Raw genomic sequence first — 27,966 nt, forward strand, 5'->3', positions numbered from 1 at the left:
TGAACTCAACGCTCAAGGAGACAGAAGCCAGGAGTTATAGTGCACAGCATTAAACCCAGCAGGGGAGCAAGAGGCAGATGATCTCTGTGAGTTCCAGGCCAGCCAGGGTTACATGGTAAAAACCTTCTCTAAAACAACAAAGAGAGGACAATATGGTTAAGATATTTTCCTCCGGAGCCAGGGAGTGTAATCCCAGCACTTGGGAGGAAGAGACAGGCAGATCTCTAGCCAGCCTGCTCTACAGAGGGAGTTCCAAGACAGCAAAGGCTACACAAAGAAACCTTTGTCTGGATAAACCAGTGTGTGCATGTGTGTGTGTGTGTGTGTGTGTGTGTGTATGCATGCACATACATACATACATACCTCCTGAAAGAGAACCTTTTGGAAACAAATTGCCAAAGACCCTCCAATTTAAAACAAAACAAACACACAAAAACAATGGGTGCAGTAGTAAGCTGAAGCTGGGCATGGAAGCACACACCTGTGATTCCTCCATTTAGGAAGCTGAAGCAGGAGGACCTCAAGTTCCAGTTCTTCCTGGGCCACCTATCAAGACTGTTTCCAAAAACCTAAAGGAGCTCTGTGAGTTGGAGCCAGCTCCAGGCCAGCTTAGGATCCCTAGTAAGACCTTGCCTTAAAAAGAAAACAGCTGCATGTATAGCCTTGTAAGCTCATACCTTCAAAATCAAAATCACTGCCACACATGCCAGCACAGCCCAGCGACTCCTACACAAGTCCGGAGCAACAGAAGAGCCGAAGGCCAGTCTGATCTACTTAGACTCCATGTCATGATAAATAAATAATAAATAAATCACAGCTATTCAAACCCCCTTAAGAGAAATTGTACACTTAGCATGTAGGCTGTTACTTCCACGGTGGCAGGTGAGAAAGCCTGCTATGAAGAGGAAAAGTCACTGGATCTGCAGGTTTTCGGTGGCAGCCTCACTTCCTCGGCCCTCTACCTCCCCCACCAAGCACAAGTCTGCGCTCTCTCCAAGTAGTCCCATCCCCAGCTAGATGGAGAGAGAAAATGGCAGAAGGGAGAGAGCCAGGTAGTGAGATAGTAAAGTTATTTCTCACCTTCCAGATCACTTGGAAGGATCCTGGAAGTGCTTAGGGAAAGATAAAATGTTTCACATGAACAAGCAAGCTACATTAAACCATGATTTAATATTCATCTAGGCTAATGATTTAAATACAATTTGCATTTTAATATTTAAAGGTCTAAAATATAATTTCAAAGACATAGGAATGTATTTCTGTTTTTATAAAGTAATGGGTCATGGCCTGACTTTGGTTTTAATATTAGGTCCTCAAAGCTAAATACCTTGGTTTCTACAGTCTAGACATAAATGGGGATGGTGGGAATTAATACAGAGCAAATGGCAGATAAATACCACATTGATTTTTTAGTCAAAAAAGAGGTACATACATAATACTGTGCTAACAAATCCTATCGACTGGTTACAATGGAATCTCCTCACTCTGTGCACATCAACTCTGTGCACATCAACTCTGTGCACATCAATTCTGTCTAGACAAGGAAAGCACCGGCCATCAGGCTTCTCAGTATCCCTGTCACTGGCACACAACTGTACACACAAATGCACATTTTTGCTAAAATTATTTTGAAATTTTAGGAATTATTTCTTTTCATAAGTAGATTTAACCTTTTAGAACCATAATTCCATAAGTCAATTTAAGCAATGATTTCTATCAGATATTTTTCTAATGTGTAAAACAGTCTATCCTACCTCCAGTCGGTGTCCGTTACACTAACTGATAGCATGCTCACTGAGACACTCACAATACAGTACCAAAAAATCCAGAAGTCAGAAAACCCTGTTAAAATTATCAGGAGAGCTTTTATACATTCTATTTTACTTTATTGTCTACACAAAATCAGAAATTTGGTGTGTTTCTGGCTACTGGAGTAAAACACACTACAGACCAAAGGGAACAAAGGTTAACTAACAGAAGAAACGCCTGAGGGCTGCCTATGAGAGGACCCGTCATCTCAGACATCATGGGTGTTTTTAGCTCCTGCTCCTGAGGTCCCATGACACTGGAGCATGTCAGAATCACCCACTTTCATAGCTTACGTCATTTAACAGACTTGAGGTTTAGGTTATTATCTAGGATCCAGGCTTAAATTTTGCAAAAAGTTACAAAATGCAGAAGAAACTAAAACACTGGAACTAAAAACACCAAATGAAGCAACCGACAAAATACTTCCGGTATGAACCAAACTGTACCCTTTCACATAGCTCGAAGTCCACTGTATGTATCTGGGCCGGCTACACAGCAACCATGGCTTCACGGCTGCCTGCTACTAAGACAGCTTTGAGTTCTCGAGTTCAACTTCCAGATACGTTTGCTGTAACAGTCTCTTCCCAGTTCCTGGGACTATCAAAGCTGTTTGGGGAGAGAAAATGGCTCCTGTGGAAATAAAGGCTCCATTTCCCATTTGTAATATTCCAAGGATGATTAAAAAAATAGGAAATTTGCAATTCATATAAAAGGAAAACTTCAAAAGCAAATCCAGTCAGGTGGAGGTATATCTGGCATTAAATAATAGAGTCTGATTGTTTTTTGAAGATCCTGGAGGAGCTTGACAGCAGAGAGTTCTGGTTCTCCAGCATCTTCTCCATCTTCTCCCCTCCAGGGCTTCTACTGAGCTCTCTTTGCTTCTTACTATGGATCCACGGGATTAAACAGAGCACAATGCCTCCAACAAAGGGAGGGATTCCAGCAAGATAAAAGGCCACGTTATAGGAGCCCAGCTTGTCATGAAGTAGCCCTGGAAACGGAGACAGCAGCTGTCACTAGGAGAGAACAGGTTTGGCTCCCAGTTCAGTCACATTGATGGCAGGCCCAGCTCAGATAACAGGCTTGGAATGTAAACCTTTTCCTGATATGAGGAAGGAAAATAATCTACCTAAAATTTTACTAAAGAATACAGGTCATACCAAAATATCGCTTGTGAAAAGATTTTGAAGCTAAGATTTGGTATTCCCAAAGCCCCTCAGAGACCACCAAGGATATGCAAATACTTGGTGTAATGGCCCTTGTTTCAGCTGAAGGTGGATGGAACAACCAGATCAAAGGTTCTATCTAAAACATCTACACCTCAGTTTGATCTTATTTGATTTTAACATGAAGCTAACTTAAACTCTAATACAATAAAATGAAAAGTTATAAATCCAAGAGTTGATAAAAAAAGAGACTCATAAATTGTGTGTGTGTGTGTGTGTGTGTGTGTGTGTGTGTGCGCGCGCGCGCACGCACGCTCGGAAGACAGAGAGAAGCATGCAGATCTCTGAGTTTGAAGCCAGCCTGCTCTATAGAGTGAATTCTAGGACAGTCAGGACTACACCGAGAACCCTGTCTCAGGGAAAAAAAATGTATATGGGTTTTTGTCCAAATGTTTGGCTCCAAATGCCCGCCTGGCATGCAAGGAAGACTCTGGAGTTAGAGACAGTTTCCCACCATGTGGGTTCTGAGAAAAGGTCCTTTGGAAAAGCAGTCAAGGCTCTTAACTACTGACCCATCTCTCTAGTCCAAAAAAGAGATTTTTAAATACATTTGAGAAAGATAATAAGGCTTGCCCATCCTTGGGAAGAAAGTATAAAAAATGTGCATCTGGCCAGGCCTGGCAACACATGATTTTAACCCCAGCACTTGGAAGGTAGAGGCATATGGACCTCTGAGTTTAAAATCATCCTAGACTACAGAGAGTTCTAGTGTACATAGAAAGACCCTGTCTCAAAATAAACAGAAAGCCCAAACGTGTGTGACTGGCACTTGATGAATTCTTAGGCTCTGTTTCTGGAAAAAATTATTTTACTTCTAAATTTCCTTTAAAAAAAAATCTGGGACGGGGCTGGAGAGATGGCTCAGAGGTTAAGAGCATTGCCTGCTCTTCCAAAGGTCCTGAGTTCAATTCCCAGCAACCACATGGTGGCTCACAACCATCTGTAATGGGGTTTGGAGCCCTCTTCTGGCCTGCAGGCATACACAGAGACAGAATATTGTATACATAATAAATAAATATTTAAAAAAAATCTGGGACTACAAGTTCTAAATTTTTTCAGTGTTTGAACTTTTACTGTGGAATGTCAAGTTATCTAAAATATCTAGGGACATGTGTCTAGTTTCATTTAGTGCACAGCTAAGGATGTATCCAGAGGCACACCTACATATATACAAATAAATGAACATATACAGTTATCTTGGATCTAAACATAAAATACACAGCCTCTTTAAATAGGCAATATTCCTGTCTTCAGAATCCAAACATCTCATATTTCATCCAGTGAATACTAATAAACAGTTTTTTACTGTAATCTATGATGACCCCTGAAGCACTGAGGAAATGGGAGTGGTAATTCTCCTGTCAGCTGCTTGTGCGGTATTCTTCCTACTTCAGAAATTTCCTGCTTTCCGCCCCACTCTTGGTCTCTAAACTACAAACTACTGGTCCTACTAAAGTGACACTATTCCCACTGAAATGCTTGCCCGTGCCAGTATATCTGAAACCTCCCAAGCAAAGCCAAGTGAACAGTGTACTACCTGAGAAAAGAGGAAGGACTGGAGGCTCCTACAGGGATTGCCACCATTAGAAGTTAAACTCTATTGCATCTGTTCCGTAATAACTCTTGCTTCCTTGATTCTGAACCAGCAATGTGGCTCCAGACAGAAGAATGAATTAAGCTGAATGAATTTTCACTGAGCCACTATATCAAACACAGGTGACAGTATATAATGGATATTTTACCCTAATTGTATTGAAAACTGGTACCCAAGTAAGACATCACACCATCACTTATCAGGCTTCTAAAGGTAGAATTCACCTAACATAAAGGTAGCCATTTAAATGTGAACAATAGAGTGTCCCTAACATGTATCAGAATCAATATCATGTATCAGTGTCCCTATCATGTATCAGAGTCCCTATCATGTATCAGAGTCCCTATCATGTATCAGAGTCCCTAGCATGTATCAGAGTCCCTAGCATGTACCAGTGTCACTATCTTATTAGTTTTATGGCTGAATAATACGTTTCCCTACCCATTGCATGGATGATATATTTTTGGTTTTGTTTACTTTTTGATTATTAACTGACTGGAGTCAAGTCTCATTATATAACCCCAGTTCTCCTGGGACTCACTATGTAGACCAGGCTGGTCTTGAACTTGCAGTTCTCTTCCTACAAATTGAGATTACAGGTGTGAACCACCATGCCCAGCCACATTATTTTCATATTCATGAACAACCATGTTCTTTCCACTACATGTAACTTTTCTTCAACCATTTCTCAGGGGGTATGCTTCTTAAGTAAAAGTAATATATGCTTAGAAATCTATCAGAATCTTCATTTTTGTTTCCATTTGTCTAACATAAACTAACAGAACTGAAAAACTGAGGCTAAATGCACAACTCAATAAAAAATATATTTAGTACATTCCATGTCCAAGTTCAATGTCCAGAACTCACTTCCCAACAAGTAATATTTTGTGGGAAATGTAGCTCAGAGGTAAGTGCTTGTTTAGCATATACAAGGCCATAGGCTTAATACATATGCACACACACAGGCCTGCAGAATGCTCCCCAATAAACTTTTTCAGCCTACTATCAACATATAGTCTTAATGAAAATGAGAGAGAGAAAACACACAATAATTATTAATATTTCAATATATTTCACAAATAAATGAGGTTTAGGACCCAAAGTAGAAAATGCTATGAACTAGCATAATTTCTATAGAATTGTTTTATTTACCTGCAACTGGAGGACCCACAGTCATGGGTATAGACATGAATCCAAGAAGAAATCCAATGGCTTGGGAAGCATCCTGAGGACCAACTAGTTCAAAGGCAATGGGAGCCATGATAGAAATGAAACATCCATCGAAGAGGCCCATGACGAGGCAGACAGCAATGAGGGCCCCAAAGACGCTGCACAGGGGAATCATCATGGACATCAGACCAATGAAGAAAAAGGAGAGCACCTAGGACAGAAGACTTCATGTCAACACTGCTTTGAGGAAACTGACCCTCTCCTTCCTCTTGATCCGAAAGAATCTGTTGGGAGCTATAGATCCCTGGCCTCTTGACTTTCTTGCCTCAGACCCTTTGCCTGCTGGTGTGATCTAAGCAAAACAACTTGTTTACCTATGCCTGCAGCAGCTCTGAGCACCAGACCTTGATGGCAGCTGGTGGGTCTGCAGCTGAAAGACCCGGAGAGCTGGGGCGTGGCCAGAGCCCTATATAACCTTCCCCTCAGCACAATAAACTTGGCATTCTTGTATCAAGGATGACCCATGACCTCATGTCTTTGTGTGTGTGTGTGTGTGTGTGTGTGTGTGTGTGTGTGTGTGCGCGTGCGCACGCGCGTGCCATTTTAAGTCTCCAGGCCAGGTAGTTCCTGGCTTGCGTAACAGGTCCTGTTGTGCAAGTGCTACAGGACTGTCAGTTTTTACAAGAACCAACTTTCCTGAGAGCCTCTTGTATTTTCTTACTATTTTGTCAGGGAACAAGAATGTAACCATTTTATACAGCAACCTTTCTTCCCAGCCTACACATTCTTTAGACAGAATTTGTATCTGTTTTACATCTTTGGACTAGATATTATAAGGTTTAGTAAGATTTAGAGATCTTGCACCTGGGTCAATACTGGCAGACCACATTTATTCATCAAGTTCTTGATTACTTTTTAACCCATGGAGTCATTACACTTTATAAATAAATATTATAGATCATGTCTGAGCACTTAAGCATTAAAGTTCAGAATATTTATTTTGAGCCACCAAACATCTTACGGTTAGGGTAGTTAATTCAACCAAACTCCTGATTCTGCCTGCCATTTAGTAAGTATTATGCTATACAGAGATTTATACACTGAATAAGGTGTGATTCTTCCTCTTAGGTTCTGGAGAGAAGAACATTTAAATAAAAAGTACAAATGAAATATTTTAGAGGATGCCATAGTCATAAATGTAAAATATAGTGGGTACAAACAGTGGGGAGAGAACACATAGTCAGTAACCTCTCAAGAAATAATTAAAGCTGGGTAACTGGCTGTGTGTGGTGGTTTTACTCAGAATTTCATAAATGGAGGCAGGAGAATTGACAGTTTAAGGCCAGTCTAATATATATTGAAAGCCTGTCTCAAAACTAAAACAAAGAATCAGAGAGACAGCTCAGCAAGTACAGGTTCTTGCTGCCAAAGCTGAGAACCTGAGTTCCATGCCCAGGACCCTAGGGTGAAAGGAGAGGAACAGTTCCTGAAAGTTGCCGTCAGACCCGGAAAACCCTGAATGAACAAGCGGAAAAGTTTTTGTGTGCAGTATAGTTTACCAAGCTCCAGACACTGCTCTAACCACTTCACCTGGGCTGCTCCACTGCCGAGCTTAGAACTCTGTGAGTACAAAGCTATCCCCGTTTTACATGCAGACAACGGTGCCGGGGAAGGTTAGATAACTCACGAGGCCCATAGACAGAGCCAGCCTAGAACTCGTGGTCCATCCAGGCAGCAGCTCAGAGTGGACAGAACGTTCCTGACAGGTGCCCTCCAGTGACAGTGGGGTAACACAGCAGAGATAAGAGTCTCCCATCTTCTGAATTCCCTAGGCCCCACATAGGCGTGCTTATGGATACAGCTGTTCTAGCTTGCTTCTGCTGCTGTGGTAAACGCCATGACCATAGCAGCCTAGGGGAGGAAAGGGTTCATTTGGCTTACACTCCAGGTAACACCAACGTGAGAAACAAATCGTTCTGGTCCAGCTTCACTATGAGGTGCATTTAAAGCTCATCAAAGAGTTATAGAGAGCAGGAGGCACTGGGCTTCTCACCCTGAGGTACTTATTCCCTGCTGGCCTTGAGAACACTCAGAGCTGGGAAGTTGCGGGCAGTCTGCTATGTGGCTAAGCCCCAGAAGCTTCACTAGCTAAGGCTTTGTGTCCTGAATCAATAGGATGGGGAATTTGGGCAAGAGGCTATGCTAGAAGAATGTAAGAGATTGTGGGTCTCTAAAGTGCCAGCTGACAGAAAAAGAGAACAGGGATTTCTCAAGGTCGGGGAGCTTAAGGCACTGTCTTGTACCAATCAGCACACCAGCCGCTTTTGCCTTTCTCTATGGTGTCCTTTGCTACAGAATGTTGTATTATAAAATGGCTCTATTTTTACTAAACTTCTCTTGAATTTGTTGTTATAAAATGAGAACCGTGTTGCCTATACTAAGGGAAGCCAAGTGGGAACTCAAGCATGAACCTGGAGTCAGGAACCAAAACTGAGGGCAGCTGAATGCTGCTTACTGACTGGCTCTCCTCCTCAAGCCCACCTGCCTAGGTATATATGGGAGGGCTGGGCCCTCCCATGCCAATCATTAATCAAAAATTAATCAAAAAATTACAGAGACATTTTCTCAACTGAGAGTTCTTTTCCCTAGATGACTCTAGCTTATATCCAGTTGACAAAACTAACCAACGCAACCAGGCTCTAGCCCTCAACGATTCTGAATAAGCAAAAGACATTCTTATTCTTGAGACAAAAGGGTCTAAATATGAACAAAATGTGGAAATAAAATGTGTAAAAGGGAACAAGCAGGCAAAGAGTTAAGGAGTTATTTTTAATCAAAAGTTAGCCAGGCTTCGTCGCCATGTGATGCCTTTGCTATATTAAGAAGTGCTGAGAAATGACACCAGAAGCCAGCCAACACCACACACTTCCCATCCCCCAACAGTGAGCTACATAAAATCTCTAGTCTCTCCTCAAGAAGGGGGAAGATGAGGTAAAGCGCCAGGAGAGACAAAACCTACTAACCACAGTTACAGATTTATTTTTGTTCTGTTCGTAACTGTGAGAGGAGATAAACATGACCAGTCTCAGAAACATTCGCAATCAAACAAACTCCAGGAAATCTAAACTACTAATTACATCTTGTTTTCTTGTGCTTGGCTTGGCTGAAACAGACCATGCCATATACTCCAGGCTGGTCTTGAACTCAAAATCCTACAGCTTTCATCTCCTGAGTGCTAGGGCTTATAAGTGAGAATTATCATGCCTGTTTTAAATTCGGTACCATTCACTGATAAAATCATAGACCAGATTTCCAGCCACTTCACCATAATTATACAAGAAAGGACACACATACCTAATCTCTCTCTCTTCCTATTTTGTTCAATACAAATTTCTGTTGAGAAAACCAGCTCTGGGGGTTAAACTTACCAAACTGACAGCTAGTGAGTACTTGGCACTCGATAGATAGCTTCATTCAGTATTTGGCACAAACTCAATTTTGCTTAATCACAAATGTTTTCATGGAACAATTAATGTAATATAATGAGATCCAGGCACTTTAATTTTGTTTGTCTGCTTGTTTGTTAAAGTATTTCTGTACATCTAGGGCATGTCTCAATCTTTTCCCAACCACAAGGCCTTTTTCAGTTTAAACTATAATAATAAATAATAAAGAACTTATATTCTTTCTTTCTCAGTTATTTGACCAAGATTTATTATTGTTGTTGCTCTTTTAAGATACAGTATAGCAATATATCCTCAAACTCAAAATCCCCCTGCCCCAACATTTTGAGTACAGGATGACAGACATGCACTGATATGCCTACCTTAAGACTTATTAACTTGGAACTAGAGAGACGGCTAAGAGCACTAACTGCTCTTCCAGAGGACCTGGGTTCTATTCCCTATACCCATACGGCAGCTAACAACAGACTGTGACTCCATTTGCAGGGGATCTGACACCGTCTCTGGGTTCTGCGGCACCAAGCACATATGTGGCACACAGATAAACATGCAGGGAAAACACCCACACATATAAAATGAAAAAAAATCATTTAATTAGAAAGTTTTTTTTTTAATTTTCCTTTGAGGATTGAACTCCTTAAGGTCATTCACACAGACAGCTTATTCCTTATGCATTTTAGGAAAATACTTAGTTTCTTTTACCTTATTTGTATTGAAGGAAGATTCTTAGGAAGAAGTTGCCCCCACAGAACGTTCATGGCCCACTGACTTATTAGAACTTCAACGATGTTGGAGAGTTCAGAATATTACAAGTCCAGAATCAAATTATCTTGGGCCATTGTTAGCCCATCAGTAGCCATTTTCTGCCCGCTTTATGTGTGAGCTAACATCCTTGTGGCCATTGGGAAAGTGCTCTTCAGTGTGCCAGTCCACCAACCAAACGGCTGAGTTCCATCACAGCGCCTGAGCCTGGAGCTCCTACTTCCTCACTTTGCTTTAACATACTCACCTAATGTTTCTACCAATGCAATTGAAAAGTACCTCGATTCAAGGCTCTGTCACTACTATATAAATCTCGCCAAGTGGTCACTGCGTTAGAGCACAGTATTTGGAGTAACCTAATCTATGTTCTGAAACCATGGTCACTCATACTTTGCTCCAGAATAAACTCTTAACTTTCTTTGAGGCGAGAGCTGTGTTTTGCACCCAGCATAGCTGCAATGATTGAAAACAAGGCCCTTTTCCAGTACGTTTTATCCCAGGCTGGTCAGAACATCTCTGCTGTGAGGAATAAACACTGTCCCTCATAAACTAGGATACCTGGGCCACACAGAGGGCCACTGCTTCCTCATCACTTCCAAATAAATACCAGATATACAGATCAAATACTGATCTGTCAATTTCAGAACCCAGTTTGAAAGATAATGTTCCATTACATAATCTTTTTCTTTTTTTTCCCTAAGCACAACAGTTCTGGAGCAACAACACGGGCCCTTCCTACTCAAGACATTGGACTCAAGAGAAAAGCTACGCTACTCCTGAATAAGCATAAGGAATTTTTGGAGGCAGAAACATAACTGGGCACGTAAATTCCAATGTTACCGCTAATATACTTATTTAACATAATGTTTCCAGACTTTTCCAGCCTCAAGTCCTGGGCAACTTGCACTAAATGAATGGAATGAGGCCATGGGACTTCAGGGCTGGATTCTTCTGAAGCATTCAGGACCTATAGTGCTTCACAGGCAAGGGAGAGCTTGGCTTTCTCCTCAGAACTGGGCACATTCACAGCAGTGTAATCCACATGAGACTGTGGTGCTTCTGAGCCCTTATTTAGGCTGGGGGATATTAAGCATTTGGATACTACCTTAAAGTAGTTGGTAAAGTCCTTACCTTCGTGTAAATTGTTAGTAGTCAATAAAATGAAAAGCAGAGCAAAGTAATACTAACCAGTTCAGTCTTTACAACAGAAGACGTTTACACATAAAGAGGGTATGGGCATCATTCTATTCATATATATATATATATATATATATATATATATATATATATCCCATGAATATTCCCCTAGCAATTCATATTTTGGAGAAAAGTCCACCGTAAAACATGCCAGGCTTTCTTCAATCCCTCAGGCCCTCAGCTTATACTGTGCTTCAGATGACCACTCAACAGTCCCAGGGCATGTGTCCACATATGCACATGATGTCCAGATGAGGGACTAGAAGTTAGATAAATTACATGGTAGACAGATATATGGAAGAGGGACTGTATCTTGGTAATAAAGGTGGTGAACTTCCAAAATGGTTGTTCTTCCTCAGCCTCCAGACCTGAGACAAAATTCTGACATCAAACAAAGACCTGGAGGCCCCTGTATTCCCTTCCTCCTCAGAAGGGCCTCAGCTGATGGACTGGCTCAAGAAGTTCAAGGCAGATGAGGACATGTTTATACAACAATTGTGGGCCAATCAGCCACCAACCCTAAATTAAAGAAGAAAGACCCTTCACAGACTTAAAACCCCATCCTTGGATGGAGTGTGTTTAGTGGCTCCTAACAGCCACAGGACACACAAATGTGTGTTCTTGACTCTTGACTGCCTTCATTGAAGCAGTCACCCCTTCTGACACTTAGCAGGTGCCACTGGATATCACAAACACCTCTCCATCTGGATGAACAAACTTAGATAGCAGCCATGGTGGTACACATCTGTAATCCAAGTACTAGAAAGTCTGAGGAAAGAGAACTACAGTGAGTTTGAGGATAGCTTGAGCTGCGTAGTAAACTGAAGACTTAACAAAGACCCTGCCTCAAAAATAACAAGCTACTACCACACCCAACAATCAGGACAGAACCAAAACACAAGGTAAGGCACAAAACAGCAGGTGTCCTCTGCCACACTTTCATGTCCTTCCCTGTAACACACACACACACACACACACACACACACACACACACACACAATCTATAGTGACTTTAAATTGATAACCATTCTCCAACAAAGAAAAGCCTCTAGGCTCTGAAGCCCTGGATAATTGGCCCCTCCCAGCTTTCCAGCTTCTTCCATGTCAGTCTCTTTTGTCTTTGTCTAATCACTCCTAGATTTTCCCAGCTATAACCCTGCTCTAGGAACTCAGGAACCCTGTCTATTCTGTTTGTGTCACTCTACCTGGGCTAATACCTAAGAACGCAGAAGTACTCAGACTTGTTTTAACAAAATGAAAACTGAAAGTCGTCAATACAACAAATATCCAGAAGAGGGCACCATAACATTAGAAAACAAAACAAACTGGCCAGCTAAAAGCTAGATAAATAGATCTACAATGAGGTATTATAAAGGGTGGGATGATTATCACATAATAAATAAATACTTTCATTGTTGAACTTGAGACAGGGTCTTGCTCTGAAGCCCAGGCTGGCCTCATGCTTGTGACAAGCCTACATCATAAGTATTGGATTACAGATGTGGGCTACCGTGTGTGTGTGTGTGTGTGTGTGTGTGTGTGTGTGTGTGTGTGTGTGTGTGTGATGAGGGGGATCTATGCCGCAGAACACATGTGGAAGTCAGAAGACAACTTAGAGTACCATTCTTTCCTTCTACTATTCTGGGCATCAAACTCAGCTCATCAGGCTTTTGAGGCACACAGCCTTATGCAGGAAGCTATTTTGAAAACCCTACTTTTTTTTTTTAGACAGGGTTTCTCTATGTAGCCCTGACTGTCCTGGAGTTCACTATGTAGACCAGGCTGGCATTGAACTCAGATATTTGCCTGCCTTTGCCTCCCAAGTGCTGGGATTAAAGGAGTGGACCACGGTGCCTAGGTTGGCTCTACATTTTATAAAGGAGTACATAAACATTAACGAGGGTCTCAATTTTACTCCCAACACTGGTGAGAGGATGAGAAGCACCAGTTACTGTTTCCCCTTACTTCTAGCTGTATAACAGGTTCTGGCCTGGACCCCACAGTCCCTGTTCTTAAGTGTTTCCATCTGTAAGAAGAAGCAAAGAACTATACCTTCCTTGAAGGGCTGGGCCCAGGACTGGAGAGGGTGCACGTGGAACCCAGTTCGTCATCTGGCTCATCAAAGTGTTCAGTAAACAGTGCTTGCCATTTCTTATAGCCAACTAATGGAAGTTACTTTATTTGTAATAAACTTGTTCCACGTAGCTTCCTGTTCCCAAATTTTACCTCTTTTATGAGCCTCCATCTATAGGGGACAGAGAGTGTAGAGGACCTGCAGGTAAGCCTCCATCTATAGGGGACAGAGAGTGTAGAGTACCTGTAGGTAAACCTTCTTCAGTCCAGGCACATAGTCTGCAATGCGGCCAAAGAGAAGGCGTCCAACTCCAGAAGTGATGCCAATGCACATGAAAAGCACCTCCTTGTTCTTCTCATCCTGGAATCTTTCCTTTACATGGTTCATCTGCAAGTCAAGGTAGGGAAATGGTCTGAGACATGCACCATTAAACATCAAATGTGGTTTTTATCTACATAGTTACTCCAACCTTCATTCAAGATCAAAATTAAAAGATTTTAAAGCATCTCCTGCAATAATTTTCAAGACCATATAAAGAAAATCTACCATGACTTAGCTTACATGGAAGGAAGGAGTTTTGAGTGTGGTGGCACACGTCTGTAAGCCCAGTCCTCAAACACTAGGGCAGGATTGGGAATGTAAGGCCAGCCTGGGCTACAGAGTACAGCTCAGGGCAACCTGGATCATGCATTGTACCTTGACTCAGAAAACCGAGAGCTTTGTTTAAAAATGAGTTATTCCTATACTTATTTTTTTTTCAGTAAACAGATCAGCACACACTAACAATAAGCCAATCATCAAAGAAGAACAGAGGCCTGGAGCACTACCTGTCTCCTAGAAGGGAACTAAAGGTCATCTTTGGGGTTCTATTCCTTCTGGGGGACCAGAACAAAACTGATGCCCTTGAAATAAGTTCTCCCAGAGCTTCCTGAATGGAAGTGTAAGGTTCCTGTGTGGCATGCCAACAGATATAGATATGCAAACGGTTTATAGTGGTCAAATCTCTTAGACTTCCAGATCCAAGTACTGATTCTAACCTATCAATCCCTGTGGCTGAATTATTTTTTTAGGATCTCAGTTTGTCTATAAAATGGAAAAAGTGGCAGCATCTCTCTCAAGGGTGGTTATAAGGATTAAGAAAAATGTCTACATAGAGAATTTAAGAGTTAGGGTGTACTTAAGCCCCGGTCAAGCTTGTGTAAGGTCCCAGGTTCAAGCACTGCCTTAGAGGAATGACTGGCATACAGTTAATGATCAGATATTAATGTTGGTCATCCTTTTTACAAAGGACCTTTTGATTGCTGGCTATGCTAAAGAGAAGATGGGGGTGGGAGGAATAGAGGGTCTTTGCCTCCACGTAAAGCCTAGTGGAAACAATGTCTCCAGTGACTCTGGGCCACAGACAGGCAGCAAGCATAGTTTGACTTCCCCGTAATGACGCTAGCATGCAGTGGAGTTCTAGGAGACTGCAAGCAAATTTTCCACCAAGCTCAACAGTCCAGATAACGAATATGGCAGTGGGGGTCTTTTTTAGATGGCAGATCTCTCCTTAAGATACTTCCACTTAACTTGCTTTTTCTTGCTTTCCATTTTTAAAAGCCAGTTGTCTATTTTTACACCACCTCATCTCTCTTTTCATTAAAAATCGGTAATTGGGGCTGGAGAGATGACTCAGCAGTTAAGAGCACTGCCTGTTTTTCCAGAGGACTTGGGTTTGATTTCCAGCACCAACATGGCAGTTTACAGCTGTGTCTCACTCCAGTCCCAGGTGACTGACAGCCTCTTCTGGCCTCTGTAGGCATTAATATAGTGCACAGACATACATGGAAGCAAAACACTCATACATATAACAATAAATAACTAAAATTTTTAATTAAAAATAGTGATTTTTTTTTCTAACTTCTGTTTTCACACTGCTTCAGAATAATCTTCCTAAATAGGACTTTAATCTCACAAATCCTGTCTTCAAAAGTTGCTTGTTACTGCATTTTATACTCTGTCTGGTATTTAAAGCTCTCTATAATCTGTCACTAATCTATTTTTGTATGTTTATTAACTACTGATCCTTGGCTCTGAAGTAGAAAATTCTAGTCTGCTGAGGCTGTAAAAAGTGAAGCAGATGCATGTAGAGAAAAGGCACACATTCCAGAGGACGACTGTTACTCCCCATGTTCTTGATGCTTCCTCCCAGGCCTTTCATATAAAATCTGGGGCTTGTGTAGAAATGTTGGCACCTAACATAAATTTAGAAGACTGTGTGATCCAACGCTACCCTGCCAGACAGAACAGGGCTGCACACTACATTAGGCCAGCTTTGATCTCAGTCTTAATCCCATCCAGTTCAGCAGGGAAGCTGTATTCACAAGGTGGACTGGGTATGCTACTATGTTCCTTCCCCTCCACTGTGTTGAGCAACTGAGCACTAAAATATGGCAAGTCTAAGCTGAGATATGCTGTGAGCACAAACATGCAGAGAACCAGAAGACATCAGGGAGAGGAAGGCATGCAAAGTAGCCTAATATTGAGTGTCAAAACAATACTTCAGCCATATAGCCAAGTACTAATTTCATTTCTTTTTTGCTTTTTCTTTTACTACAACAGGCAAAAAAAATTTTCTAGTTTAAAGCACAAAGTGGCTTGGATTGTATTTACTAAAGAATTCACTGGTGGTGGCAGCACACGACAGGCACTGCTGAAGGGACCAGGAACTAGCAGAGAAAGAAGCTCGTTCTGGAGGAAAAGGGCCAATGTAAGACAGATGTGCTAAGGTGGGGTGCATTAGGAAGCACCCAGTGGATCTCTGCCTTCTCCATCCTCATAGAGGAGCAAAGCCAGGGCCTCAGTATGCTAGGCACGTGCTGTGCCTAGCTACATGGACAGCTGTCATTATAGCTTTCATAGAGACACCCTTTACCTATAAGCCTGAATTCATCAGTTATTCTTCTGATGAAACTAAGAATACTAGCCTGATATACTTCTATCATTCTTTGAGGTTTTTACCTTCCCCCATCTATTTTGTAATGTTTATAAGAAATAATAAGGGAAATATTTGAGGTTTTTTTTGAAAGAGGCTAGGTAACACAAATGTGAATATGCTAGAAGTGCACAGAACACCAGATGTATACAAAATACATTCATATTTTGTACAATGAATATAGTCATTTTTAAATAAATTGGTGAAATTAAAAAGTATGCCTAATTGGAAACTTAGCTCTTTAATAATAAAGGACACTACTACATCAAATTTGTGTCACTGTCACTTAAATAAAGCAAAAACATCAACTTCTAAAACTTCCTCTATACATGCTCTACCAAAATTTCAAAATAAAAGCATTATTTTGAAAGTATTAGCTGAGGAAGTGTGCAGGATAGGTGACCCCACTCTGTGGACGCTGGGTCCCACTGAGGAAGCAGTACCAAGCAGGCTTGGCCTGGAAGCAGTACCAAGCAGGCTTGGCCTGGAAGCAGTACCAAGCAGGCTTGGCCTGAGCCTCTGATGTCGGCTGTGTGGCTTATGGAACTATGCCATCTCTCCTCTCTGGGCACCAGCATGTGCTGCTTCACACAAAGCACAGCACAGGGCCAAACTGCTGTTTCTAATACTCATGCAGGCAGAGATTAGACACCAGGACAGATACTTTCATATTTAACCAAGCTCCTCATTTATTAATCAAACAGAAAGCTTATACTGGAGCCTAGTAATTATCCAGGGGAATATTATTTTTAGTTCAGCTGTTTAAAATTAACTTTATTGGGAACAAGAGGCATAAGTTTAGCGATAGAACAGACTTAATCTGTAACACCAATAAGCATTTTTTTAAAGGGTCTCACCATGTGGCACAGATTGACACTTCAAACTTCCAGTCCTGCTGTCTTGGCCAAACTTGGCTTAAAACATTAAAAAAAAATATTGTGTGAATGTGTATAGGGGTGCACACATACCACAGCATTTGTGTGGAGGTCAGAGGACAACTTTCAAAACTAAGTTCTCTCCTACCACCATGTGGGTTCTGGGGATGGAATTCAGGTCATCAGGCTTGGTGGCAAGTGCCTTTACCTGCTGAGCCATCTCCTGGACTCCACACTGGGCTTTAGCTTTAGACTTCATCAGAATGCATAGAGATTTTTAGGGAAGAAGCATCTTTATTGAGATCTCAAGTTTAATCTGGAAACATCTTAAACATCGCCTGCTCATAAACATTGTTCCATCGTTTAAGCAACAACAGCTTTGGCTGACCACAGAGGCTGTTTTCACGGTGTGTGAAACTTACTGTTTGATATCCAAAGATAACGAGAACTCACATTCTAGATTATGAGCTCATTCTACATCCATGAGTCAACAGGACCAAGTACTTCAGTTTCCCTTTCCTCTAACCACCTTCAACTAAATGGTGGACTTATCCTAGAATCGATGACATTCTTCTACCAGACAACTGAAGGCAAAATAGATCCCATTTTCTCTGAAGAGGTCAAGGGCAGCGGTCTGTGAAAAACACTCCTCTCACTAGAGTAGCCTCTGCTCCAGCACCCTTCCCCACACCTCTCCCGCAGGGGAGTCACAGTACAAGACACACGGAGACAGGGCACCTGACACAGAAAACAAGGCAGAGTGCTTTGGCTCTCGGAGAGTCAGTCATGAATGAACTAAATGGATAGCCGTTGGACAACCCAGAGGCGCTACGGTGAAACACAGTAGTTGTGCACACCTGCAAACACAAATGTCATGGGCCAAAGGGGTCCAAACAGCTTCCTCATCTGAGCTACTTAGCCATGAAACGAGACCACCAGCAATCACTGACCTTCCTACACACACACACACACACACACACACACACACACTTTTAAGGGCTCAAGTGCCTTTTGCCTATAATCTTCCATATAATGACTATATGACATGTCACACAAAGAATACGATAAAATAGCGTATATAATTTAGACTATATTTTGCTGAAGAATAAAGATGGGCATGACTGGAGACCTTCCAAACAGAGAAAACAATCTGGACAGCAGACTTGAACAACTGACTGGCTCACCACGAAGTGGGGGTAAGGAAACACGACGAGAAAGCCCCAGTGCTGCGCTGCAGGCTGCGAGAGTAGAAGAGTTATCTTTGCAAAACACAGCAAAATGGTTTTAAAAAAAAAAAATTCTCCAGTTTTTATCATTTACAGTTGTTGCTCCTCAATGTGCTCTCCGGAATTAACAAAAATATTTTGATTACCTGTCACATTCTGTCATGTCTGTGGCAATTGTGGTTCCTGGGTCATCTATCTGCCCTTGCTCTTTGATATACACCACTGAACTGGAAAGACTAGGTAAGATTGTACATTCGCCCAATTTCTAGAATAAATTATTTGCAGAGGAGAGGACCTATATCTATAGTTTGCATGGCATTAAACTTGACTTATAATGATTCTGGAACTCAAACTGACTTTGACTCCCTATTTCCTAATAGGGATCCTATTTCTCCTCACTGGATCCACACCAAAGAGTAGCAACATATGCCTGCTGTTTCTTGTTTGCATATGGTTGAGAATAATTTCTGAAAATATATTCACCCTGCAGGACATGGAGGCTCATGCCTGCATCTCAGCACTCAGGAGGGACAGAGGCAGGAGAACTGCCACCTCTTCATGGCCAGCTGTCTACTTAGTGAATTTCAGGCCAGTCGTGGATATAGTCCTTGTATTAAAAACTCAAAGTGAGGGACTGAAGAGATAGCTCAGAGGTTAAGAGCTTTCTTGATGCTCTTGCAGAGGACATGGGTTCAGTTCCCAGCACCCACATGGAGGCTCACAACTATCAATAACTCCAGTTCCAGGGCATCTGACGCCCTCTTCTGACCACTCAGTTACAAGGTTGTATAAGTACAACAAGTTGTGCTTAGCATACATGTAAGAAAAACATTCATACCATAAAATAAGAGAATCTACCAAATAGACAAAAAAATTAAACTTAAAAACAATAACATATGTGTGTCTCTCTCCATCCAAAATGTTAGAAAGGTATCCCATAACTTTAGAAGACCATTCAGTTTATTTTCTTCTTAACTATATTTGGCAGGAAGGGGAGGCAAGGTTTAACTATTCGTTCTAAGCTATCTTTACACTGGAATTCTTCTGCCTCCCAAGTTCTATGCTTACAGCCTGCACTATTTCTTTAACAGGCAAAACCAAAGAAAGAGCCTGGCCCCTTTAAAAGACAAAACAAAACAAAGTGCACCTTTGAGAGGCAGTAGAAAGCCTGCTGGAGTTGTCAATAGTTAAACTCAGAATCAGTCACAAAGCAAAACTTCCTGCTACCCTTTGCTTCAGAGCTGGATTATCAGAATCTGGATGGGTAAACTTAGGGCTTCCTTTGGCAAACTTGTTTTCTCTATCTCTGGTTTCGCTCTTTTTAAAAGGGAAATTTAAAAGTAAATTAAAAGGAAGTTTGGCAAGAGCACTACATGCCAGCCAGCCAAGTGACGTGGCTGCAAAGGAGGCACTCGGTTGACTGCACAAATCTATGTTGCTAAAATAAAGCCTTTTATGCCAAAACACGGAACGGAAACATGATGGACAGAATAGAGCTGATAAGTCACAAAACGTCACTTTGGGCTGTCAAACCAGAGCAGCTATACTTTGAGATTAACATGCAGAGGTGCTGAGAGGGGAAGGCGTCCGTGCTTGCTGCACGTTTAAGGTCCACCGTCTCTAGGTTGCCCAGGAGGTGTTTTCAGATTCGGAGTACCTACTGCCTCCTCAGCAGCTGGCTGGGATGGAAGCTGACCTTTGGCCTACCGGACTCTAGCAGGCATCACTGCTGATTCTGTTTGTTTTCTTAAACAATTGCTCTTTCCATTTCATTAAGATGAGTTTCCATGATATTGAAAATGACACAGCACCATTAAGACCGGAAAATGGGGGGGGGGGGGCTTTTCTGGAATAAATATTACTTAATAGCCAGCCACCAATGGGTAAAAAAAAAAAGAGGGGTTTTTTTTGCTTTTAAATCTAATTTTGAAAACCTTTTCTAACTAAAAATTTTTCTAAAAGCATTTGCTATCTTCCCCTTGCTAGTCTTTAAGAAAATAATTTGTGTGTTAAATACATATATATATATATAAACACATATTTGCATATGTGTGCATGTACTGTATACATTATACAAAGTACTGTGTACACTTCTTTGACAGCATCACTTAGATAAAATCAAGATTTAGTAAAATTTCTGGTTGAATTACTAACCAAAACCAATTTGGTATTAATTAGTCTTTAATTTTGAGGATATAGCTCAATGGGGACTACTTGTTTAGCATTCTAAATCCAATGGGTCCATCTCCAGCACTGCAGGTAATGATGAATACCCTTGGATTTAAGACTTCTTGAATTTTAGAATTTTAAAGATTTTCATCTTAAAATAGAAAACAGACTAGGATTTTTGAATAATCTGAAATTGTTTACTCTGTCAATATTTATGCCATGCATTTTGAAAGTTACCAAAAACAAACAAATAGGAACTCTTGCTGAATGTAGTCCTGTGCTCAGAGGAGAGGCAGTGGGATGTAGAGCACCAGCTTACTCTGGGCTGTGCAGCAAGCCCTATCTCAGAGGAAGACACCACACAGTTTCCAGCTCTCTGTGAACACTGAAAGATGTTTCATACATCGATCCATAGAGGGTGATTGATCCCACCCAGCTCTGATTTTGATTCTGAAGTTTCTTTCTTGGTGCCCATTCTCAGCACATCAGATTCATACCCTTAGATTTCCCCGTTTCTAGCTAGTGTACAAAAACACAATAGGCTGTGAATTAAGATGCCGCTAATATGTGAAAGAAGCGGCCTTCCTCTATGGTGACTATCAAGATGACAGCAGGCCAGCCAGGCTATAAGGAGTGCTCCAAGAAGACGGAACAGCTGCAAAGACTGCAGACAGGGATCTGGTGGTGACTTAGGCTCTTGGGGCATCACGTTTCCACACTAAGAGAGGGGAGAGGAGAGGAGTATGCTCTTTCAATCTATTCTTGGATTACCTGGTGATAAAATCTCTTACTGACTTAACAAATCAATCGGTATGAGTTATGGGACCTTTAATCAATAGCAGAATCACATGAATTTGGAAAAATAGTCCAAAGTGGACAAGCACAACAAAGGCTGGTCAGATGGTTAGATTTTAGAAGTGAAGATAGGCTGCACCTTAAAATTGGAAAGGATAAAATCAGAACTCATTACCCAAGTCCCTGGGATTTAGGGCAGCAGAATCTTTACTTATTTGATGATGCTGGCAATGACATCAATAAGCAAGTTTATCATATAAATCCTCCAAATTAGTTGTATTTCTCCTTGAACAGTACAAGATTTATAAATACTGTTAGCTTATTAAAATATTACTTAGTTAAGGCTTTCTTGGCTGAGAAAAATAAAGAAATTGGAAATTAGTTCTCATTGGGTGAACTGTTTTTTTTCTTTTTTGATTGGTTTGTTTGGTTTGGCTTGGCTTGTTTTGAGTCTCACTATGTATCCAAGGCTGGCTTTGACTTTGTGATCCTCCTGCCTCAGCATCCCAGGTACTGAGACTACAGACATGTGACATTATTAACTGCTTTTGAGGAATATTTTGTTTTCCCAACTAGAATGCTACCTCTCCTCACCTTCCTGTCTCCCCCTGCACTGCTCTAGAAATTAGTGCTTATGTCTCCTACTTATGATTTGACTGCTCTAGGGATTTCTAGAGGAATAGCCTTTGTCGTTTGTGTCTGGCTGGTTTCTCTGAGCATGATGTCATCAAGCTTCATGTATGCTGTAGAATATCACTAAACATTACCTTTTAAACTTTTCTCTGATGTCAGAGGTTCACTCTTTTATTCTTTTAACCCTGATTAAGGCTTGGGAGGGTAACTGGCCTGCTTGACACCCTGGGTTTCATTCCCAGCACCTATAATCTCAGCTCAGAAGGTAGAGAGACAGGAAGGTTGGGAACTGGAGGGCATCTCCTGTTACCCAGTTCCAGACCAGGTTGAGATACAAGAGACCTTGTCTCAACAATAACATGGAAAAAAATGTAAAGGTGATTAACTCATAGGAGAAAGGGCAGTAGAGGGTCTGCCACGTGGCCTGGGTGCATCACGGGATTGCTGTGAAAACGAACATGGTGCACGGCTTACAGGGTGTCTCTGGGAGAGGAGAGTGAGACCAGGTACTGGGATTCCTAGTCAGGAGCAATTCTAATCCCAGGTTCAGGGAAGGCCTGGGCTGAAGAGGGGAGAAAGGAGACACTGAGAAACACAGCTATGCTTAGGACATCAACAGGAAGTTAACAATTTTCCTGAGGAAAACTTGCAAGGACAAAGCCAGGGTTTTCTTTTGTGAAAAGACAACCATGTGCTCACACAAACAGAAAATAATTACATAGGTTGGAGCCCTAGATTTATACTGAAGACGTTACAATGAATACCGATTCAACCATTAACGTATAGTAGCATTCAGTTATCTGGAGCTTGTGAGGTTTTTCTTAAAGACACAGTTTTACTATGTGACCTTGAACCCATGACCCCCATCTTGACTTTTTGAGTACTGGAATTACGGATGTGTGCCAACACATATGGCTATAAGGCAACATTTTTTTATTCAATTTGTTTGTTTGTTTGTTTGTTTTCAAGACAGGGTTTCTCTGTGTAACAAAGGAACAAATTACAAACTGAGTTCTGGTATACAAAGTGAGTCTCTTGGTGTCCTGTAACTTGCTTTGTAGACTAGGCTGGCCTGGAACTTACAGAGACACCTGCTTCTCCTCCCAAGTACTGGAATAAAAGCATGCACCACCACCATCTGGCAATGGCAACACTTTAAATTGCTCAGTTGTATGCTTGGGCCAAGAGGAGCACAGGCATCTTAGCCCACTTGCTGGTCTACCGTCACCCTGGGGATGCAGCTGAGGAAAGGTACAGGGGATAGTACTTCACTTGAGTAAGACTGTATGTCTCTTGTCATTCCATATACAGCACACAGGTGGGGTCACAGCACTGCTCTGAAGCAGTACTTCTTCTCTCTGTCCACCTTTATGTATGGTCATCAGGTTTGTGTGGCAAGAACCTTAATTCTCCAAGCCATCTTACCAGTACCTTTTGTAAATCTTCAAAATGCTCTAAACTTGGAACTAATCTATAGCTTACTAACTTCTTTCTCTTTAAGATAGAGATAAAATGTTTAATAGCTAGAGTGTGTGTGTGTGTGTGTGTTACATATCAAAAATAAAGAAAAAATATGAAGCATTATTAAAATGTAAAGTCATCCTAAACAGAGATAGTCATAGGACTCATATTTCAGTGGTGCAACAAGCCTATATTTAAGTTCAACCTGAAATCTACCTAAAATAAATTAGTATAAGAATGTGTTAGGCAGGGGTCTGCCGCACCTAATGGGAGATTCTGACCTAGAAATGTAGACTTGTAGACAAATCTAGTTTTCACCAGACTTACCCATACTTACATTAATACACTGGACAATCAAGGACGGAGCAAAACTGCACTACCACAGTTTCTATTTCAGTTAGGATTAGATAGTTTAAAACACTGTGGATTCCTTTTTCACCTACAAATTTTAAAACCTTTAGATGTTGGGGCCTATTTCCTAGGGATAATTTCATGCCAGAGCAATCCATGCAATATTTCTAAAAACTACTATAGAAACACCTGTAAATATTGATTTAGGGCAAACCGCAATTTGGGGCACATGACAAACTTGTCCTGCTTTACCAATAGTAACCAGTCTGTTTTAATTCTTGCATTTACTTATTTTTTTTTTAATGACAGGGTCTGACATGGCTCAACCTGGCCTTGAACACCTGATTCCTGTTTCTACCTCCCAAGTGCTGGGAAAACATGCACGCCCAACCACACTTGGTAACAGGTCAGCTTTTATCTATTTGCAAGCAATATGTTTTCTAGATTCTTCATTTACTAATCATGCCTTTCCTTCCTACCAATTTTTAATTTTCTTTTCTGTGCATTATTTTTCTAAATACTTTTCTGTTGTTTTGTTTGCTTTTGCCTGTGTAGCAGCCCTGGTTGTCCTAAAATTCACTTTGTAGACCAGGTTGGCCTTGAACTCACAAAGATTTGCCTGCTTCTGCCTCCCAAGCGCTGGGATTAAAGGTGAGTGCCACCACTGCCTGGCCTCTATGGCTAACTAGTGGCTGGTTCTGCACTCTGATCTTCAGGCAAGCTTTATTTGTTAGATCACAAACAAAATATCACCACAACCACCCCCAGCCAAAACGCTCTTTTTAAAAATCCCGAGTCTAACTTGTTTTGATAAGTGCTTTGTGAATATATAACTTCACCATTAATAAATCACGGCAGCCAAAGGAGTAAAGACTCCATTCTTTTCGAGTAGGAGAGTTCTGGCGACACGGCCTGTGTCGTTAAACTAAAAGAACGGGCAAAGTGGCACTAACCTGAAAGCCAAACTGCAGCAGATGTGGAGATCTGAAGGGAAATAAATGCAAGGTTAGAAAGGCTAGAAAAGCAAAGAAGGCACAGACACCACTGAAAAATGCAGGAACAAGGCAAGAGGCCATCCACATAATCACCAACAAAAACTGAGCAAAACTAGAGGATTTTCCGAAGAGTTCACATATACAAAGAAGAGCTAATGTAGGTAAGATTTTGAAATTTCAACATTCAGGTTTTTAATATAATACACCAGAAAAAATTAAGTTGGATAAAAGGTTTTTAATTATTATTTGGTTTTAAAGACAGACTAAGATATACTGTCCTAGGCTTCGCAAGTCCTCTGAATACAAACACAACACACAGAATGTGCTGTCACCTCACACGAGGTCTCTGAGCAACACAAGAGCAACCTCCATTAGAGACACTGCAGTCATTAACGCTTGAAATCCCCACATCCGTGTGCTCGCGGCACACAATGCACACGCTGTGTTTGTTCAAAGCATGAGTGCTTGAATCTGTTGAACCAACTTGTAATTAAAAACAGGTCACGTGAGACAAGGGCAAATGACACTGGCAGAATGGAAAACCTACTCTAAATCTGTCTTAAAACCATCCTAGTGTAGAATAGAACTTTGCAACCTGTGAGCAAAGGGAAACTTTTCTGCACCTAGAAGGCCTCGTCACTAGTGAGAGAAGCAGCTAACATCCTACCCTCACAAAGGTGCTACCTGGGCGGAGTCAGGAAGTGTAAGCCCAGTCGGGCATGGTGGCCTGCAACTTTAATCCCAGTAGTTGGAGAGACAGGGATCTCTGGGAGTCGGAGGCTAGTCTCAAGTTACACAGTGAGTTGAAGGATAGCCAGGAATTCATAGAAAAACTCAGTCTTGAAAAAACAAAAAGGAAAAAAAAGGGAGGGAAGGAGGGAGGGAGGGAGGGAGGCAGGGAGGGAGGGAGGGAGGGAAGGAGGAAGGAAGGAAGGAAGGAAGGAAGGAAGGAAGGAAGGAAGGAAGGAAGGAAGGAAGGAAGGAAGGAAGGAGAAAAGAAAAGAAGAGGTGGGGGAGAATGAGGAGAAGCTGCAACACAATGGGTCCTGGTACGCAGAGACTACTAGTTTAAAAGGATTCTGCTAGGTCAGCAAGATGGCTCAGTGTAAAAAGTGCTTGTGACTAGAGGTGGTCCCCAGAACCCACAGTGGAAAGAGAAAAGCAACTTCCAAAAGTTGTCCTCTGACCTGCACATGCATGGTGCGAGCATGCAACACACACACACACACACACACACAAGGATGAAGAATGAACAACAAAGCAAACAACTAAAACAGAAGGGTGCTACTGTGAGCCTTGTGTTCCCTGGAAAAATCTATCACACAGCAGCCTGAGCTGAGTCTATCCAGGAGAGATGAACAAGGTAACTGCTGCTAGCAGCACTGAGGCCAGGACCTCCGACTGTGCTGACCAGGGCAGGGTGGATGTACACTTCATTCCTGATAGCTCCACTTCCACGCCATGCACATTTACACCTTAGGCTACAAAAAGGTTCTATTTTTCCCCATAGGTTTAAACAAAAACAAACAAAAAAAACCCACTACACTGGCAAGTAGTTTAGCTCTCTGTGCCTCTGTTCCTTTCCCTGCTTTACATAGCAGCTGCGGCGGCAGCATACAATTATACAGCCTGGACAATTTCTGTCACTCCTATACCACTGCTGTGTGTTTCTTACAAGCATTTAATATTTCATTTAAATGCCACACACTTCAGAATACCTAGCTATACAGGCACTAGCGTGGCAACCCTGAGCACATCATCTCACCAACCCAGTTCTCTGGCCAAGTGGAAGCTCTGATGCTGTGCACACATTTCAACAGGGTGGAAACCAAATGTGAATAGAAACAGGGACTTAAAAACAGAAATGTGGAAAAAAAGTATCAATCAACGTTACATTTGTTTAAAGAGACCATTGGCTTAAAGCAAATCCTTGCATTGCTCTGAGAACAGACATTCAGAATTAATTAAATTGTGCTCTGAAGCCTAGATGCCACAGCTGTTCTGCCATGTTATGCCAAGAATGCGTTCAACTGACGTGGTTGCAGATAGCGGGATTACATAACTGTCCATGCTTCAAATTTATGCCTCCAAATTGAGCTGTTCTCCAGTGTGTTATGAGAGAATGTAAAGTTACTGTTTATAAGTGAGCTGCCAAGGAGGGCAGGATAGAGAGATACAATGGGGACAGAAGGGAGAGAGACACAGTGGAAAAGAGACAAGCGGGGGCTGAAAGCTTTTAAACTTCCGTTGGGTGTCAACGATTCACTAGGGCTCAACTACAGAGGAAGGCTTGTTTCCCTTCTGTCCTGTACTCCTGTCTGTAACTTAGGAGATAAGGTTAAACTGGCATAAACATGTTCTCAGTCTTAGCGCCCTGGTAAACCTCGCAAAAGCCAGTTACCAAGCAGAGTCTTGCAAAGGAGAGATGCTTCAAATTAAGATTTCTATCCCTATTCATCCTGCATCAAAACAATTCATTTTCAGTTTATATAAAAATATGAAAGGACCCTTACCTTATAAGCACAATTTAGGTTTGTAAAACTTGAGTAAGTTTTGATACTCTCTGAAGGATTTGAGGGATGAAATCTGTTATTATCTAGAAGCATGCTACATTTTACCAAATGAAGGGTGATATATTTAAATACAAATAAAGAAAACAAAAACCTGGTGAAATCAGCCAGTTATTCCCCAGCTAACTCTAAACTAATTCTGTAGGCCCTTGGCTTTAGGCAGCAGCCTTGGATAAATGGATGTGACTCTAAACTGTGGCCATGTACATTTTTATAATTTTTTAACAATAGTCATTTGTTAATCAAATTTACTCTATTATCTTACTGTAAATTTGTATGTGCCTACTTTTTGTTTTGTTATGGTTGACAGTTTTTGTTAAAAAAAAAAAAAAACAAAATAAAATAAACCAAAATTGAACATAAAGTTGACAGTTTTTGTTAAAAAAAAAAACAAAAATAAACCAAAATTGAACATAAAGTATTATAGTTCATAGTCTGCTTGCTTGTGATAGATATGAAAAGTAACTTGAAATTGACCTAATTTTCTTATATTCAATGACCTGCCCATCAGAAGAGAAGATCTAGGGGTCAGAAATAAGGTCACATGGGTCCTCTTATTCCTATCACTTTAGAACAAGAACTGGGTCCTCTCAGCGTCTTCTCTCCAGGTAAAGACCATGT

The 27,966-nt window shown here is 41.4% G+C and overlaps 1 protein-coding gene across 1 annotated transcript in view; it reads right to left on the reverse strand.

The window, feature by feature from the left end:
• Nucleotides 1–806: 806 nt before the first annotated feature.
• The window catches only part of Slc16a10 (solute carrier family 16 member 10), an 88,474-nt gene continuing 61,314 nt past the window's right edge, over nucleotides 807–27,966 (reverse strand). Inside the window, exons 4-6 of the mRNA XM_038338782.2 lie at nucleotides 13,540–13,683; nucleotides 5,782–6,010; nucleotides 807–2,800 (exon numbers count right to left, since the gene is read on the reverse strand). Of these exons, the coding sequence (XP_038194710.1) occupies nucleotides 2,568–2,800; nucleotides 5,782–6,010; nucleotides 13,540–13,683 (606 nt within the window). The 3' untranslated portion in view covers nucleotides 807–2,567. The remainder of the gene's footprint in view (nucleotides 2,801–5,781; nucleotides 6,011–13,539; nucleotides 13,684–27,966) is intronic.

The sequence above is a fragment of the Arvicola amphibius genome, chromosome 8 (assembly GCF_903992535.2).
Source record: "Arvicola amphibius chromosome 8, mArvAmp1.2, whole genome shotgun sequence".
Taxonomy (NCBI): domain Eukaryota; kingdom Metazoa; phylum Chordata; class Mammalia; order Rodentia; family Cricetidae; genus Arvicola; species Arvicola amphibius.